Here is a 14,181-nt window from a genome sequence, read left to right on the forward strand (position 1 = left end):
CAGAATCTGCATCGCAACCATATTCGTATCCAGCGACGTCAAACCCCCCTCATCCTTGACCGTCCCATCCAGCACCCCGATCAAATAAGTCAAAGGATCGCCACGCTCCTCCGGCAACGCGGGCACCGCCTCAGCCGCCCCCAAACTTGCATCCGCCCTCCCCTCACCACACTGCCGGCTCCCACCGTCGTCACGCTCGCATTCGTCCCGTACACCTCCATATCCTTGCGCGAATACGCCCAATCCCACGACGGCATCAGCACGGCCTGGCTTCCGTTGTACCGCAGCACCACCGTCGCATCGTCGTCCACCCGGGGGTACTCGTCCGGCTTATTCGTCTGCGCCACCGCTACGACGCTCTCCGGCGCAGCGCCGCCGTGCAGCACCGTCACCAGGTCGGCGCCGTAGCACCCGAAGTCGAACAAAGCGCCCGCGCCGTTCTGCACCGGGTCCGTCAGCCACGGCAGCCACTCGGGCCCCACGCCGATCTCGGCGGGGCCCTGGTGCCCGTCGTGCACGACGACCTTGCGGATCGCGCCGAGGGACCCGTTCCGGGCCGCGGCCAGGGCGGCGGCGTTGCTGGCGTACCAGGTCGTTTCGTAGTTGACCAGCACGTGCACGTTGCGCTTGCGGGCCGTCTCGCGGATGGCGAGCGCGTCCTCCATCGTGGTGGAAAGCGGCTTCTCCACCATGGACGAGATGCCGTACTTGGCGGCGGCTTCGATGACGCGGCGGTGGTCGAGGATGGTGGTGTAGACCAGCACCGCGTCGGGGTGTTGGTCCTGCAGCATCTCGTCCAGGTCCGTGTGGAACAGGTCGGAGCTGAGGTTGTAGCTGGACGCATACTGCTGGGATAGCGCCTTGTCGGGTTCCGCGATGGCCACCAGCTGGACGTCGGTCCTCTTCAGTAAACCGGGAAGCAGACCAGCGACGTGCCCGTGGACTAGGCCGGCTATGGCTACACGTTTCGGCGCTTTAATCTTGGCCGCGGCGGTGGTTGATGCACTCAAAGCAGCGACTGCGAAGCCCAGCAAACTTGATGTGAACCGCATCTTGAAAACCTGCCAATCGCTTTTTGGAGAAGTCTCGGAGGATGTGTTGACGATTGTTCATGTGTAGACAAGAGCCTGTCAACCGACAGTGTAGAGAATCATGGGGGCGGGGTTGAAGTAGTGCTCGCATTGCATACTGAGCTTAAGATGAGGTATATACTTGCCCGTTTCGGCAGTTATTAAGATAAAGTTTCGGCACTGGCTTCCCCTGAGCTAGGGTATCCGCGACTAATGCAATAAGGTCACATTCCCCATCACGAAAACCCCTCATTCAATATGATTTAGTTGGCACTACTCCGACATAGCGGCTTGAGTAAGTCAAGTCTAGACCGACTTCATCGGAAGATATCTGTCCCTTAAGGACAGTGTATTATCTTTCACAGTCCATGCGTCTGTGGCACCTTATACGCAAATCACTTACCGACGTAAGGCCTCGCCAGTACAAAGCTTGGTAAGATAAATATCAATCAACAAGGGCTACCATATACAATTTAGTTGAGGGTCTCTTGCTGGTTTTCCCTGAAAGACACCACTTTGGTACGCAAGCCTGACGGGGGGCTTCGTCAACAGCAATCGAAGCATCAAGTTGGTACAGCGATTGCAACAACATCCCCGGCTCCCTACATACAGCGATGGCGCATCTCATGAGGCGGAAGAGAGTGGGATAGGGCTAATGGAGTAGGAAAGGTCCAGTCAGCTAAGATTGACGGGGTGCGGAAACGACGACGAAGGGATCTTGTTGCCAGTCCTTTTCGACTCGGCCCCTCGATATTTCTTTCCGGGGTAAGTAACTCGCAGCTCCTTTGCTGTCGAGTCTCCGGTAGGAAAAGAAAGCCGGGCGATTGTAAAGGCATTGTTGCAGAAGCTGCAACCCTGCCGACAAGAGCTTTGTTATACACCCCCTAAGAAGCCGCTTTCAACAAGGGCTTTCACATTGAGCGTTCGTTTATAGTTGTGATGGTATTTACTTATATACCTGTCCAGATACGCGTTCCAGAACGTAACGCTTCTGTCAACCACTACATCCATTACAACAGGAAAGGTAGGTCAAGATAAGTCCATCGCAGCGGTATACTTGCGACCCACAGACTCAAGCTCAAGTGAAGAGAAAAGAGATATCAAGTCTAAAGTCTCATACCTACTGTTTCATCCATCTACGACAACTTACCACCATCCCAAAGCAAGCAAGAAACCAATTCCTCCTCGTCATCATCCATATCGTCCTCCAACGACGTCAAAATGCTCACTACCGCACAGCAAGAGAAGAAGAAATCACGGTCCGATTCCGAGCCCCGGCCCAACAACAGTTCCTCGACATTCGCCGATCGTCAGTCCCTTTCCAGCCACCACAGCAAGCCCGAGTCGTCCACCGATGCTTACGAGAAGATGAAGGCGGAATGCCCCAGGTTCGCCGCGCTTGACGCCGCCATCCTGGCCGGGTTCGAGCGTGCTGATGCGGAGAAGAAGAGCGAATGCGCCGGTGATGTCGATGGCGAGAAGGAGGAGGATGTCGACGAGGTATCCAACTACGAAGATGCTCAGGAGTACATTCACGACTTCGACTACGATTCGGACGCAGAGTCCCTGGAGGATCTCCTAGCAGCTTTCCCTGCCGCCCCCAACGACAAAGACGCTGCATCATCGAGCGCATCCGACGAGTCGCTCAGCACCAAATCTAGCAAGAGCAAGTCCAGCAGCACCATCGCATCCCGCCGCGGCAAGACCAGCCTCCGCATCAAAGTATCCCCCTACGACGCCCTCAGCAACGACTCCTCCTCCTCCTCCTCCCTCTGCGAGCCCTCCCCCTACCGACCTCCAACCACCACAAGCGCATGCAGCGGCAACTCGAAGCCAACGGCGTCATTTTCGAGTCTAGTATGGGTGATTGCGCCACCCCCAGTCTCGAGACCACGTTCGACAAGGTGCAGGACATGTACAACAAGACCCTCGTCGTCGAGCAGGCCATCGCGCGTTGGGACCGCATGTACGCCGACAGCCTCGGGCTCGAGGATATCGTCGGCGGGGAGCTCAGCGCGCAGCTCGAGAGCAGTGACGACGACGATGAGGATGAAGGTCAAGACGGCGGCGGCCTGTCTACAGCGGGCGCGGCGGTGATGCCCCACCCAGGTTGGTTCTAGGTTCCCATCTCGAAGAAGACTGCTATCTGAAAAGAAGAAGGAATTAGGTGTAGGTAAGTTAGGTAAGGACACGCATTGATTTTCTTTTTCCCTATGTTGCGGAAAACCAGAAACGGCCAGCCGGATTGGCGGTGCGGGATCGCAGAAAAGAAAATAGGTACTAGAATCAACGTTTAATTAATGGTCTTACGACGTGGAAAACAGGAAGTGAAAAAAGCAATTGAGTGACTTAAAACGTAGACTTGACCTTGCGACTGTTGACTTACTTGCCCGAGTGAAAAGAAAAGATGCCGCGACGTTGAAAGAGACCCTTTTGCTTTTAGGTGCCACAGCCAGCACATGCCTGGAGCAGCGTGCGCGGGGTCTGGCAGGTAATTCGTCCGGGGTTGCTACACCAATTGGGACCCTTTGCCTGCTGTGGTAACCACCAACAATGCCAGTGTAGCTGACATGCCCAGAAACTCGCAGAGCTTTTCCAATTCCCGACTTGAAGTATACATCATCACCAATGCAGAATGCGAAAGATATGCCAAGAACCTATGTATCGTGAATTTCCCATCTACTTGGACAGCTACTCAACACCCATCCATCCATCGTGAGCCATTTATATGTACTGTGAAGGGTACTCTCATACGTAAAAACCCTCGTTTTCGCCGCGACGCCCAACTCCTGGTAGAAAAGGGGGACGGACTGGCACTTCCTCCATCTCCCCGTCTGTCCCCCCTCTGCTTTTCCTTGTTCCGCGACACACTTCGTCGCTCGCGAATCGTCCAGTCCTTCGTGAATAAAGCTCCGTATCAACAACAAGAACATAAAACGCCGACCGAGGCGCCTCCTCGGTTTTTGCCGATCTATGCAGCATCGTCGACAACATGCGAAAGAAACAAAAAGCAAATGAGCATATAATACACAACAACCACAATGATGACGTTTGATCCACGAAGACCTTCCAAGAACTCCCAAAAGAACAGTGTAATATGACCATGAAGGGGCGCTTCGGCGCCGCCAGATATAACCATTAGACATCATCTTGCGCTTCGTCGTAACCCGATGCCGCTCATCTAGATGTATGCTGCGTTGCTGTAAAAATGACTTCTTCCATCTCCAAACTTTGTTATGTAGTCCTTGAGCATCACATGCTGCTTCAAGGAGGGCCGACCTTCTTGCCGCCGCAGTCCGGGATCTTGACGCCATCCTTCAGCTTGCGGTCGACCGACATCAGGCCCCAATGATCTTCCCATTCCTTGCCGGGGTATCGAACAGGATCTTCCACGGCTCGTCGAACATCTCGAACCAGAAGTAGTTGGTGCCATTGGCAAGAGCCTGGCAGACCCAATCCTCCATGAACTGGTTCATCTGGCTGATGCCCGCGACCGACGCGTCTGGGCAGTCCGTTATCTTGTCCGTGCCGCAGTCGGTGCCTCCTTGAGAAGGCCAACCCGTCTCCGAAATGATGTTCTTGGACTTGTCGCTCTTGAAGTAGGCACCGTTATTGTTATTCCAGAAGCTGTACGTCCAGCTGGCGGCATCCTTGGCATTGATACCACCGAAGAATGGGTGAATGTTGGCCATGACGTAATCCGACACCTTGGCCAACTCCGAATCCCACTTGTCGCCCAAATCACTCGTGGCGACCGGAAGGCTCATGCCCTTGCTGGTCAGGTTGGTGCGAACCGAGCCCAAGAGGTTGCCCAACTCGCTTGTTGTCATCTGTTCGCGGAAAAGAATCTCGTTGGCAACGATCAAGCCCTTGAAAGGCTTGTCACCAAACTCGTCCAGGATGTCCCACATCTGAGACAATTGTCTCGCATTCGTAGTTTTGTTGTTGTCCTGCCACACGCCCATCCAAATCTTGATGTCCTGATCCATCTTGAGTTGTCTCAGAGCGTGGATCGTCATTTGCGTCTGGTTGCAGTCGGTTCCGTAGAGGCGGATCGTGTTTGTAAGCTGGCTCAGAACGGCGACATCACGCGTGATGTTGTTCTGCGAAGGAGGGTCGTGGATGCAGTCGGGATATTGCGTGTTCAATGGAGTGTAGTCGACGCCTGGGAACACCTTGTGGAGATCCGGGTTGTTCATCAACTTCTTGATCTCAGCCGAGTTGATGTCCAGATCACCGTTTTCTGATTGGTCTTCGGTAGCACTCTTTCCATTGCCGGACTTGCTTTTACCGCTGTTGGCAAGAATACCTCCAACCACACCGCCAGCGATGGCACCGAGCACAATAATTCCGAAAATCACAATGATACACCACCTCCGGCGTTTCCTGCTGGCGGCTTCGGCCTTCAGGAAGTCGGACTGTTCCTTGGCCCCTCTTCCCGTAGCACCCAGGTCATATCCTGCCGCAGCGTCTCCGGGCTTTGTGTTGACAGGATTGTAATTGGCCTTGTTCTTACCCAGCATCGCGCCTGCTGCAGCACCTCCGGCCGCTGCTCCCACTGTAGAGTTTCGATTGCTTCCGTTTCCTCCGCTCGAGTTACCGAGACTCAACATACTACTTCGGGTCGGGCGACGATAGTCAAGACCGTCATCGCCGTCGTCCATAATCTCGTTAGGATTAACGACACCTAGGCGAGGATCTAACCGCTGTCCGTAAGCAGCCTGGGGGTCTCGAAAAGGGTCACTGGCATAGCTCTGCGTGCTTCGGCTTGGTGTGCTGCGCCCTGACTGATAGGCCGAGGGGCCGCCGGGAGAAAGGCCGCCGGGGGCGTTGTGGTAGTCCATACCACGCGCGCCACCATAGGCGTCTGGGCGCGCAGCCGCTGACGGGTCGTAGCCGTGCGCGTAGTTCTGATCGTATCCATTGTCGTAGCCATAAGTCTGATCGTACTGAGGGTTGTTGTAGCCTTGCCCTGGATGTTGAGACTGGCCATAGTGTTGGTCGTAGCCCTGCTGGTCGTAGCCCTGCTGGCCGTAGTATCCTTGACCACCACTCATGGCGGCGGCACCTGGTGTGTTGTGGGAAAGCGCGTGTCCGTTTGAGCCCGTGTCCTGACTCCAGGCAGACCGACTGCTGTTCTCTCTGTGAGTTGGCGGTTTTGGTGGACTGCTCGACGACTGTGCGGCGGCGTATGCACTTCCTGCAGCGGCTCCAGTCCCTGCGCCAGCAATTGCACTGTTTTCGTAGTTGCGGCTGTTTCTTCGTCCCTCCCTTGAGCGGCGGTAGGCAGAGTCTTGGTGGCCACCAGGTCGATGTACGCCGCGGGCTGCGGTTGTCGTGCGAGAGGGAGATGCTTGAGTTTGGTCGCGGTAGGTGGAAGGCGGTTCGTCTTGGTAATATCGAGGCTGCGACGGCTCGCGGCGAGTATGTTTATGGGGAGAGGAGCGAGTTGCTGGTGGATATTGGTTCTGGGAAGAATGGCCGTATGGGTCGTTCGGATTGTCCAAGGGGCGTGCTCGCCTCCGTCAGAGCCAAACGAGTACCGACGATCCATAATCGTCGCGGCTCAGCCAACTCGTGCCAAATCCAAATAGCAAGCAAGCGACAGGGCCCCTCTGGTGGGTCGGGAATGTACAGGCTTGGAGGGATCGGAATGGTACCCTCGGGTAAATTACTCGACCAGCAAAGCAAGTCAGTCAGGGCAAGACAGGCGTTGCAGGACGGCTCGACGAATTGTCGGTAGGGATGAATTGAGTTTCGAGTGGGATCGGTGGTGGGTTTGCTGGAGACCACCACGGCTTAGACGGTACTGCGACGGATAGCGACAGGAAAAGAGTGGACAGGCCCGATCCGCTTACTCGCTTTTTTCGCAAGTGCTAAGTACAGGCAGTACCGTACCGTACGCAAACGAATGAATAAAGTGAGCAGCGAGGGCAATATTTGACGTGAGGCGTCAGGCGTGCGCTGTTGATGTTAGAGAGTCAACTAGGGTCGACCAAGCAGGCAGGCGGGAGGATGGTGAGACAAACAAAGTCGGGATCAATCAATTCTTAGTGCCAGCCCCCAAGCCCGGGCGTAAATGCAAAAATAATGAATGCGGACCGACGCAAAACAATGGAGGAAATATATTGGGCGGCGGATTCCTCCCTGGAGAAAAAAAAACTCAAAGATTTCCAACCAAGCACGATTGAAGCAACCTGAGTCAACAGATGTGGTCTCTCTCTCTCCAGACGATCGGCAATCCAGCACTTGGGACGGTGTTCGAGGCGATGTGAGTGGTGGTTTGTGTAGGTATGCTCGTGATGAAACGGCTCCAAACGGCCCTTGTGGGAGAGAGGGTGGGCAGGACAAAGAATTGCAAATGGCACCTTTTCCTTTCTCAGTGCATTGTGGCTCCTGATCTCGTACTGGCAAACTCCCTGTTCTGCGTGGTTTCTAAGAAAAGATGGCTGTGGATGTTGCGCTCGTGCAGTCAGGAAAAGAAGGGGACACACAGAATCAACAGCCCTTCGTATTCTGGGGGCGGCGCGCCTCCTCGTATCAATTGTCGCAGCTGAGGTGGTTTGTTATTTTTCCCCCTCCTCTGGTTCGCTCTCACTATTTGCTACCTACCTGCTACTTCGAGGTGGTCGGTCATGGGGGCATTTCTCACCGAGGTTTAGTGTCATCGTATTAGCGAATCCGGTTCCTGGACCAGCTGCTTGCTACTCCAGCAACCAAGCTTTTCCGCCGATCATCAACCAAATCCAACCACCCATTATGGGACGCAGAACTCCTTGTTGTCATGACGGTCAGGCCATTCTGTTTTCGCTTGTGGGGTGTATCAAGAAGGTTGACCTTCCGTCTCCCGCCATTTTGTTAAATTACAGTTGTTGAAATGCCAACGTTGATACAACTACATATGATGACATGCATCAGGATGGACGTGACCCTCGGTCGTAAAGCTTGTCCAAAGACATGGAGGTCGATCCATGGTCGCTCGCTGTGGAGAATAGTGGCTCAAGGTGTGGTGACACGATGTGCGCTGTGGCCGCTGTGGGCAGTCTAGCTGGCTGCCTCTTTGGGCACAGGGCCTTTTAAGGTACTGTCACGGGCCGCCTAGTCTCCATTCCATGCCAGTTCGCTCAACTTTCCAAGGTGCCACATTGAAAACCACACCATCGAAGCGAACTGACTGACAGCGTTACGATGTCAATTCGCTATCAACGTCAGAAAAACAAGTAATTACAGCAACTCCACTGACAGTCGCAAAGAGGCTGGCTGGCACCCCACGGATCATGTTGACCACATGGTGGACAGTACCTGACCAGGCGCTTGGCCCTGTCGTTGGCTGAGAAACCAGGCTGGCTGGGCTGGCTGGGCTGGCTGGCAGGCTAGCAGGATTAGCAGCCACCTACCCAAGTCATTTCGCTCGCTCGCTCAATCAATCAATTATCAACCAGCCCCCCTTGCCCCCCTGGGCCCTGGCCGCCTGCGAAGCCTGGTCCAATGCGTGCAAGGTCCAGCCGTCTTATGTAAGTTCCTGTTGCATGGTATGGTAACCTTCGCACCGGAAATAGGTGCTGCATTCGCCAAAATCCCATTTGATTTCAATTTGATCCTGCCTCCAAGGTTACAGTGGCCTGGGCGGCTGGGCCAGGGAACATGCAGCTTCCCAAGTTGGTGTGAACCCCTTTTGCTTTCTTTCTTCCCATTTGATCCAATAGCCAGCCTACCTACCTCATCATTGACTGCTAGCTGCATCGGCCTGTTCTGCTGCCCCGTTTCAACACGCACCTTCTTTTTCTGCCCGCTTGGTACGGGGCCGCTAGAAGTTGTAGGCTTGTAGCCATCATCAAGATGGGACCCCGGCAGGGCCAAATGAACCCGTCCCTTCTTCAATCTTTGGCCTTCAATGCCCCGCGATTACATCATGCCGGGTTGAAGCATGTTGATTGCTGCCAAGGCTTTTCCGTTTTTGGCGTCCAGTCCTTGCGGCCGTTAGCGGGCCCCGTTCTTTTCTTTTCGCAGTCGTCCATGCAGCAATCTAATCGGAGGTTTCTTTGATGAGTTGCAACGTTGACATCGACACAATCTTGGATCAATTCCATGCTTCATTTGCCCTTCCCGGGCATAGGCTGCCATTTGCCAACATTTCCTCGCCGGACTTCTACTTCTACTTCTGGCTCTCGTCTCGCTTCGTCGCCTACGCAATGTGAATATGAAGTGCTTACTGACGTTCTAGAAGGGTAGAATAATGCCCCTAAATACGAACTATGATTATGGCTTCTCAGCATGGCGCACACTATTACGCAGCCAGTGGTATGTAAGATAAACACGCACTAACCTTAGGTACGGGCGTCCCGATGCCATGGTTGTGGAGTGTGCATTCGCACTTGATCGACGAGGAGAAGTGGATGGCCTACTTTAGTCCAACACGATGTAATCCTTCGCATTCCTTCAAACGAAGCGAATACGCAGCATCAAACAAACGCGAACCGTTTGGGGGCTCATAATCGAATCTCCTACTGTTGCCGTCGCCGTCGCGGCTCTCATGGCACTTCTCATGCGTGCGACTGCCCCGTTCCAGGGTCTCTGACTCGGGCAAGGAAAGCAACGTTGGCCAAGAGTGTGTCTGGGTGGAACCCCCGCAGCACAGCAGCAACTATCCGTTCAATCAGTGTTGATTGCAGTTGCTTTTGCCATCGTTTCCAATCCGCCATCTCAAGCAACGGCGCGTATTGCCCACACTCTATCAGCATTGACATGCTGTTAGATAGCGGTGATTCAGACTCGATCGGCGGGGTGGTTCTGCACAGAGCTACTGCGGCCGTAATTTACGTAGATTCCTCGAGGAGCTTGCCGCCAGAGACTTTCCACCTACCTTATCTCCCAGTCTGTGCACACCCTACCATTGCTCCGAGAGCGACTCAAGAAAACGCACCCCCGTAACGGACGTCGTCAGCCAAGCCAGCAAGTTTCATGCGAATTGCGATTACGACGTGGCTGATGACTACCATGTCGAACGCCTCACCGGACGAAATGACATCGTTTCTGCTCTCTTCGCCGCGGACAAAACAAAACACGTATCGGTCGGCTCTGGAACAGTTGTCCGTCGACCCCCGCACAAGCCGGCAATTCCGGTGGTTGTTGTTGTTGGAAGAGCTGACGACTGTCATGCCGCAGCACTCTCCTCCCAGCCGCTTGTCTTTACCGATGCAGTACCACAACCGCATCCAACGGGAGGCGGGATATCTGCAACGCCCGTGTGCCCGGTAGTTCTTCCAACTTACTAGACGATCGGCACACCTGTACCGTAGATCGAGGAGATGCAAGGCGATGTGACGAAGAAGAAGAGCCAAGAAGATTGGCGGTTGCCATATCACGCGCACACTCCCAAGGCGATACTGGCGTATCACAGCAGGTGAGTCGTACATACCCGTGGATTCCGTGATGGGTTATCCGTTTGCTTTGCTTGTGTTTTATACCATGTTATTGGCGCCAGAATACATTGGCATGCGTATGCATATGCCGCTCAAATACCTGTCGGTCTCTCGCGCAACAAGATACGGACCCGACGGGACATGTTCGAGTCCGATCGCCTTTGATACTGCTTGAAAGTGCTTCTTCTTCTATCTATGATCTGGCGATGACGGCGACCGGCTGCTTGTGTGCCAGCCAGTCGGATTCGGAGCTTCTGTGCGTCACCCCCTAATCTGCGCCCAAAAAGCAACGCGTCCGTGTAAGGTCAATGGGGAGCTGGCAAATCGGTGGCCAACGGAAAAGCTTACTGATCCTACCACCAAGACCACCAATGGCACCAACACTTGCATGCAGCCCGCGCAGTCTTATCACCGGGACCGCGGCCTCGGACAAGTGTGGGGTAAGGAGCGAGCAACGAGCGAGAGATGCCTTAAGTTCGAGAGGTGCAGCCATTCATGGCCTGCTTCGAATTCTCACTTCAATTGCAGCGATCTTGCTTACTATACTTCATCATATCCATACATACATCAGACTAGTTATACATCAAGACCCTGTTCCGTCCGGTCTACTACACCTCATCCCAGTCAGCCACCATGGGCTCCACCGCGAAAGACAATGGCAAGCTCTCCAACCTGCCCCAGCAGCACAAGTTCGTGACGGGCCACAACGAGGAGGGCAAGGCGATCGTGCACAGCCACGAGGACATCTCGTGGCGCGCCTACGACGAGAACCGGCTGGCCTTCAGCGTGGTGTACACCACCTCCGAGACGCCGCCGGACCTGAACGGCGACAAGGACGTGCTCATCCACCAGGGCGTCATGGAGTCGGGCAAGCTCGGTCTCGTGAACCCGGGCGGCAGCGTGCTGCGCTACGTCGACTTCGAGCCGGGCTACCGCTGTGGCATGCACCGCACCCAGAGTCTCGACTACGGCATCGTCATGGAGGGCAGCATCCAGATGGTCCTGGATTCGGGCGAGTCCCACGACCTCAAGCGCGGCGACGTTGCTATTCAGCGCGCGACGCAGCACCAGTGGGTCAACAAGAGCGAGACCGAGTGGGCGCGCATGCTGTTTGTGCTGCAGGAGTGTCAGCCCCTTTACGTGGGCGGACAGGAGTTTGGCGAGGATCTGGGGACGCACTCGGAGCTTCCTGCTAGTCACAAACCGGAGTAAGCTGTGGAAGAAGGGGGCCTACAATGAATGGAGTTGGCCACTTGCGTAGCCGGTCTATGAGCATTGAAGACAAAGAAAGCTGAAAGACACAAGGCGTATTCACTGTACACAATGGCCTAGGATATACAATACCACCTTGTTAACTAGGACTGAGATGCCTTTGTCAGTGCGCAGAAAGAACCAGAACGGTATAGACATATATAATTATGCTTCCACAGGCAGATCCGAAACAGGGGTAGTAAAACAAGCATATCTCAAGACAAACACAGGTAAGTGGTTTCCAAGACCAATACCATCAACGAATTCCATACCACTGAAGCTTTAGCAAGTAACCAACAGCAAACAGCAAGCATCAACCCGCATCAGACAGACCTCTCAGCTCCTCTCCTCTTCGACTTCCAGCAAGCAGCCATGGCGCCCTTCCCCTGCGGCCACTCGGTCAACCAGCGCGGCGTCGCCCGCATGCTGGAAGTGCTCCCCTTCCCCGCCAGCAAGAAGAAGCTCTGCGCCGACTGCCGGACCAAGACGCCCGCCGACATCTTCGAGATCCTCAACAAGATCAACGACGCCCGCCTGAACAACAACAACAACAACCACACCCACCTCAGCAGAAGCAACAGCAGCATCGCCCTCGCCAAACGTCCTGCCACCTCTTCGTCTTCTGCACTCACGCCCACGACCCCCAGAACGCCCAGAACCCCCACCCCCAAAACCCCCTCGCCGCCAGCCTCCTCCACATCAACTCCACCACCGAGCGCAGCGCCTGGCTCTCCTACCTGCTCGACCGCCTCCTCGCGCACCGCCGCGCCCTCACCAAAGAAGAAGGCAAAGAGTCCTGGCAAGCCCACCACCTCGGCGAATGGGCCCGCGTCGCGTTCCTCTGCGTCGGCTCCGACGACGACCTCAAGGCCATGTGCGACGCCCTCCGGCAAAAACACGGCAGCGGTGCGGAGGAAGAGGTCCTCCGAGCCCTCGCGCGAGCGGCGCTGCGCGCGTACGGCGTCGAGACGCCCGACGAGCCGGCGACGCACCGCATCGTCGCGGGGCTGAACGATTTTATTGTGGCCGCGGCGGGGCGCGCGGACGCGGTGCGGACGTTTGCGCAGGTGCGCGCCGTGTTTGCGAGCGCGAAGGCGTTGAGGAAGTTGGCGGGCGAGGTCTCGACGGGGGCCGCGGTGCTGTATGGTTTGTTTGACGAGTTTGAGCGGGCGGGTTCGACGACGACGCCGGGAGGGGCGGGGGTCAGGAAGGGGGCTGTGAGTCGGGCTGGGGTTCGACGGGCTGCGTCGGGGGTGGCTTTGGGACGGGTGCCGCGGACGCCGCGGACGCCGCGTACTCCTATGTGAAGTTAGATGGAGTGATGGCAGATGGGAATACGGGGAGTGAGAGGTGAGTAGATGTACATACTGATCGTTATGCATAACTTCCTTGCCTGGAGTGAATAGATCTAAACTGACTAACTTCATACACGCAATGTGAGGTAAGTAGGAAGCCATTGAGTAGCAAGACACGTCTAGGCAATGTAGATTGATAATTGGTGCTTATAAAATTGCATCACTTGTATATGATCTTAGTTACTTCAATCAATGTTATCCCTGTTCCTACCAAGGTGGTTTTCATCTTTACCATAAAGCTCAAAAGCTGAACTAGCAACACCGAATCATCGCAGTAGGATCATCACTAGAAAGTAAGGTTGAGTGTATGCGCATTATCTATTGAACTCGTACGATGTGCTTTGCCTAATCTCGTACAGCAGATCCCCCTTTGTTCCCTGAATCCTTCCAATTTTCCCTCCAAACCGGCAGACACAGCAGGACCCCCTGGAACTGCAACGCCGGGACCGGGTGAGAGGCAGGTCCTCCTCGTTGCTGAACGTGGTTCTCTCGAAGGCTTCTCCGTCTCGAGGACGTCGAGGAAGCCCTCCGGGACCTGAACTTCCTGCTTCGCCATCGCGATTCTGGTGTTCCATGCAAAGTTGGCAGCCTGGATTCGTCTAGTTTCGGCTTCGATGGGCTGCAGCCCGATCCATAGGCGCCAAGATCTCGTTCTGGAGCACGCGGTACTGCTCGGTGCCGAATGCAACACGACAAGCCAGGCCCTCTGCAGTGCAGAAGGCAGCAAAGAGCCCACACACACCCACACCCATTCAAAACGGCAAAAAGCAGCCGCCCATGATTCCTAGGACCCTTAGGTACGCGCCATAAAGCCGGTTGCCCCAGGTGCGCAACAGCGTTTCCGAGAACGGCACACGCATCCCCATGGCGTGGAAGTCGTTCCCGTTTGTGTTATGAGACTGCGCCGTCGCCGGTGGTGTCGTCACCAGGTTTACGCTAGCAGTACTAGGCGTGCTCGGACCGTTGATGGCAGTTCCTCCATTGCCTTGCGACCGCTGGCGCGAGGGAACTTTTCATTCCGGAAAGCGACCAGGTACTTCCGCTGTCGGGTTTGGGGGATGTAGAAATCCTTCGTGTCAAGGC

The 14,181-nt window shown here is 55.2% G+C and overlaps 5 protein-coding genes across 5 annotated transcripts; 3 read left to right on the top strand and 2 right to left on the bottom strand.

The window, feature by feature from the left end:
- Nucleotides 1-89: 89 nt before the first annotated feature.
- On the bottom strand, nt 90-1,052 carry PG997_010724 (uncharacterized protein; the record flags this gene model as incomplete). Its single annotated transcript, XM_066815039.1, has 1 exon — nt 90-1,052. One exon carries the CDS (start codon nt 1,050-1,052, stop codon nt 90-92), a length of 963 nt encoding a protein of 320 aa, XP_066664329.1.
- Nucleotides 1,053-2,291: 1,239 nt separating this feature from the next.
- PG997_010725 (uncharacterized protein) lies at nt 2,292-3,190 on the top strand (the record flags this gene model as incomplete). The annotated part of the gene is made up of 2 exons (XM_066815040.1): nt 2,292-2,911; nt 2,953-3,190. The coding sequence occupies 2 exons, from the start codon at nt 2,292-2,294 to the stop codon at nt 3,188-3,190; spliced, it is 858 nt and encodes a 285-aa protein (XP_066664330.1).
- A 1,218-nt stretch (nt 3,191-4,408) lies between these two features.
- PG997_010726 (glucan endo-1-3-beta-glucosidase btgC) lies at nt 4,409-6,624 on the bottom strand (the record flags this gene model as incomplete). The annotated part of the gene is made up of 2 exons (XM_066815041.1): nt 4,409-6,341; nt 6,389-6,624. The coding sequence occupies 2 exons, from the start codon at nt 6,622-6,624 to the stop codon at nt 4,409-4,411; spliced, it is 2,169 nt and encodes a 722-aa protein (XP_066664331.1).
- Nucleotides 6,625-11,125: 4,501 nt separating this feature from the next.
- PG997_010727 (uncharacterized protein) lies at nt 11,126-11,704 on the top strand (the record flags this gene model as incomplete). Its single annotated transcript, XM_066815042.1, has 1 exon — nt 11,126-11,704. The coding sequence occupies one exon, from the start codon at nt 11,126-11,128 to the stop codon at nt 11,702-11,704; it is 579 nt and encodes a 192-aa protein (XP_066664332.1).
- A 411-nt stretch (nt 11,705-12,115) lies between these two features.
- On the top strand, nt 12,116-13,050 carry PG997_010728 (uncharacterized protein; the record flags this gene model as incomplete). The annotated part of the gene is made up of 2 exons (XM_066815043.1): nt 12,116-12,360; nt 12,432-13,050. 2 exons carry the CDS (start codon nt 12,116-12,118, stop codon nt 13,048-13,050), a joined length of 864 nt encoding a protein of 287 aa, XP_066664333.1.
- Nucleotides 13,051-14,181: the final 1,131 nt, after the last annotated feature.

The sequence above is a fragment of the Apiospora hydei genome (assembly GCF_038363865.1).
Source record: "Apiospora hydei strain CBS 114990 chromosome Unknown utg000008l_segment0_segment0, whole genome shotgun sequence".
In the NCBI taxonomy this organism is placed as follows: Eukaryota; Fungi; Ascomycota; class Sordariomycetes; order Amphisphaeriales; family Apiosporaceae; genus Apiospora; species Apiospora hydei.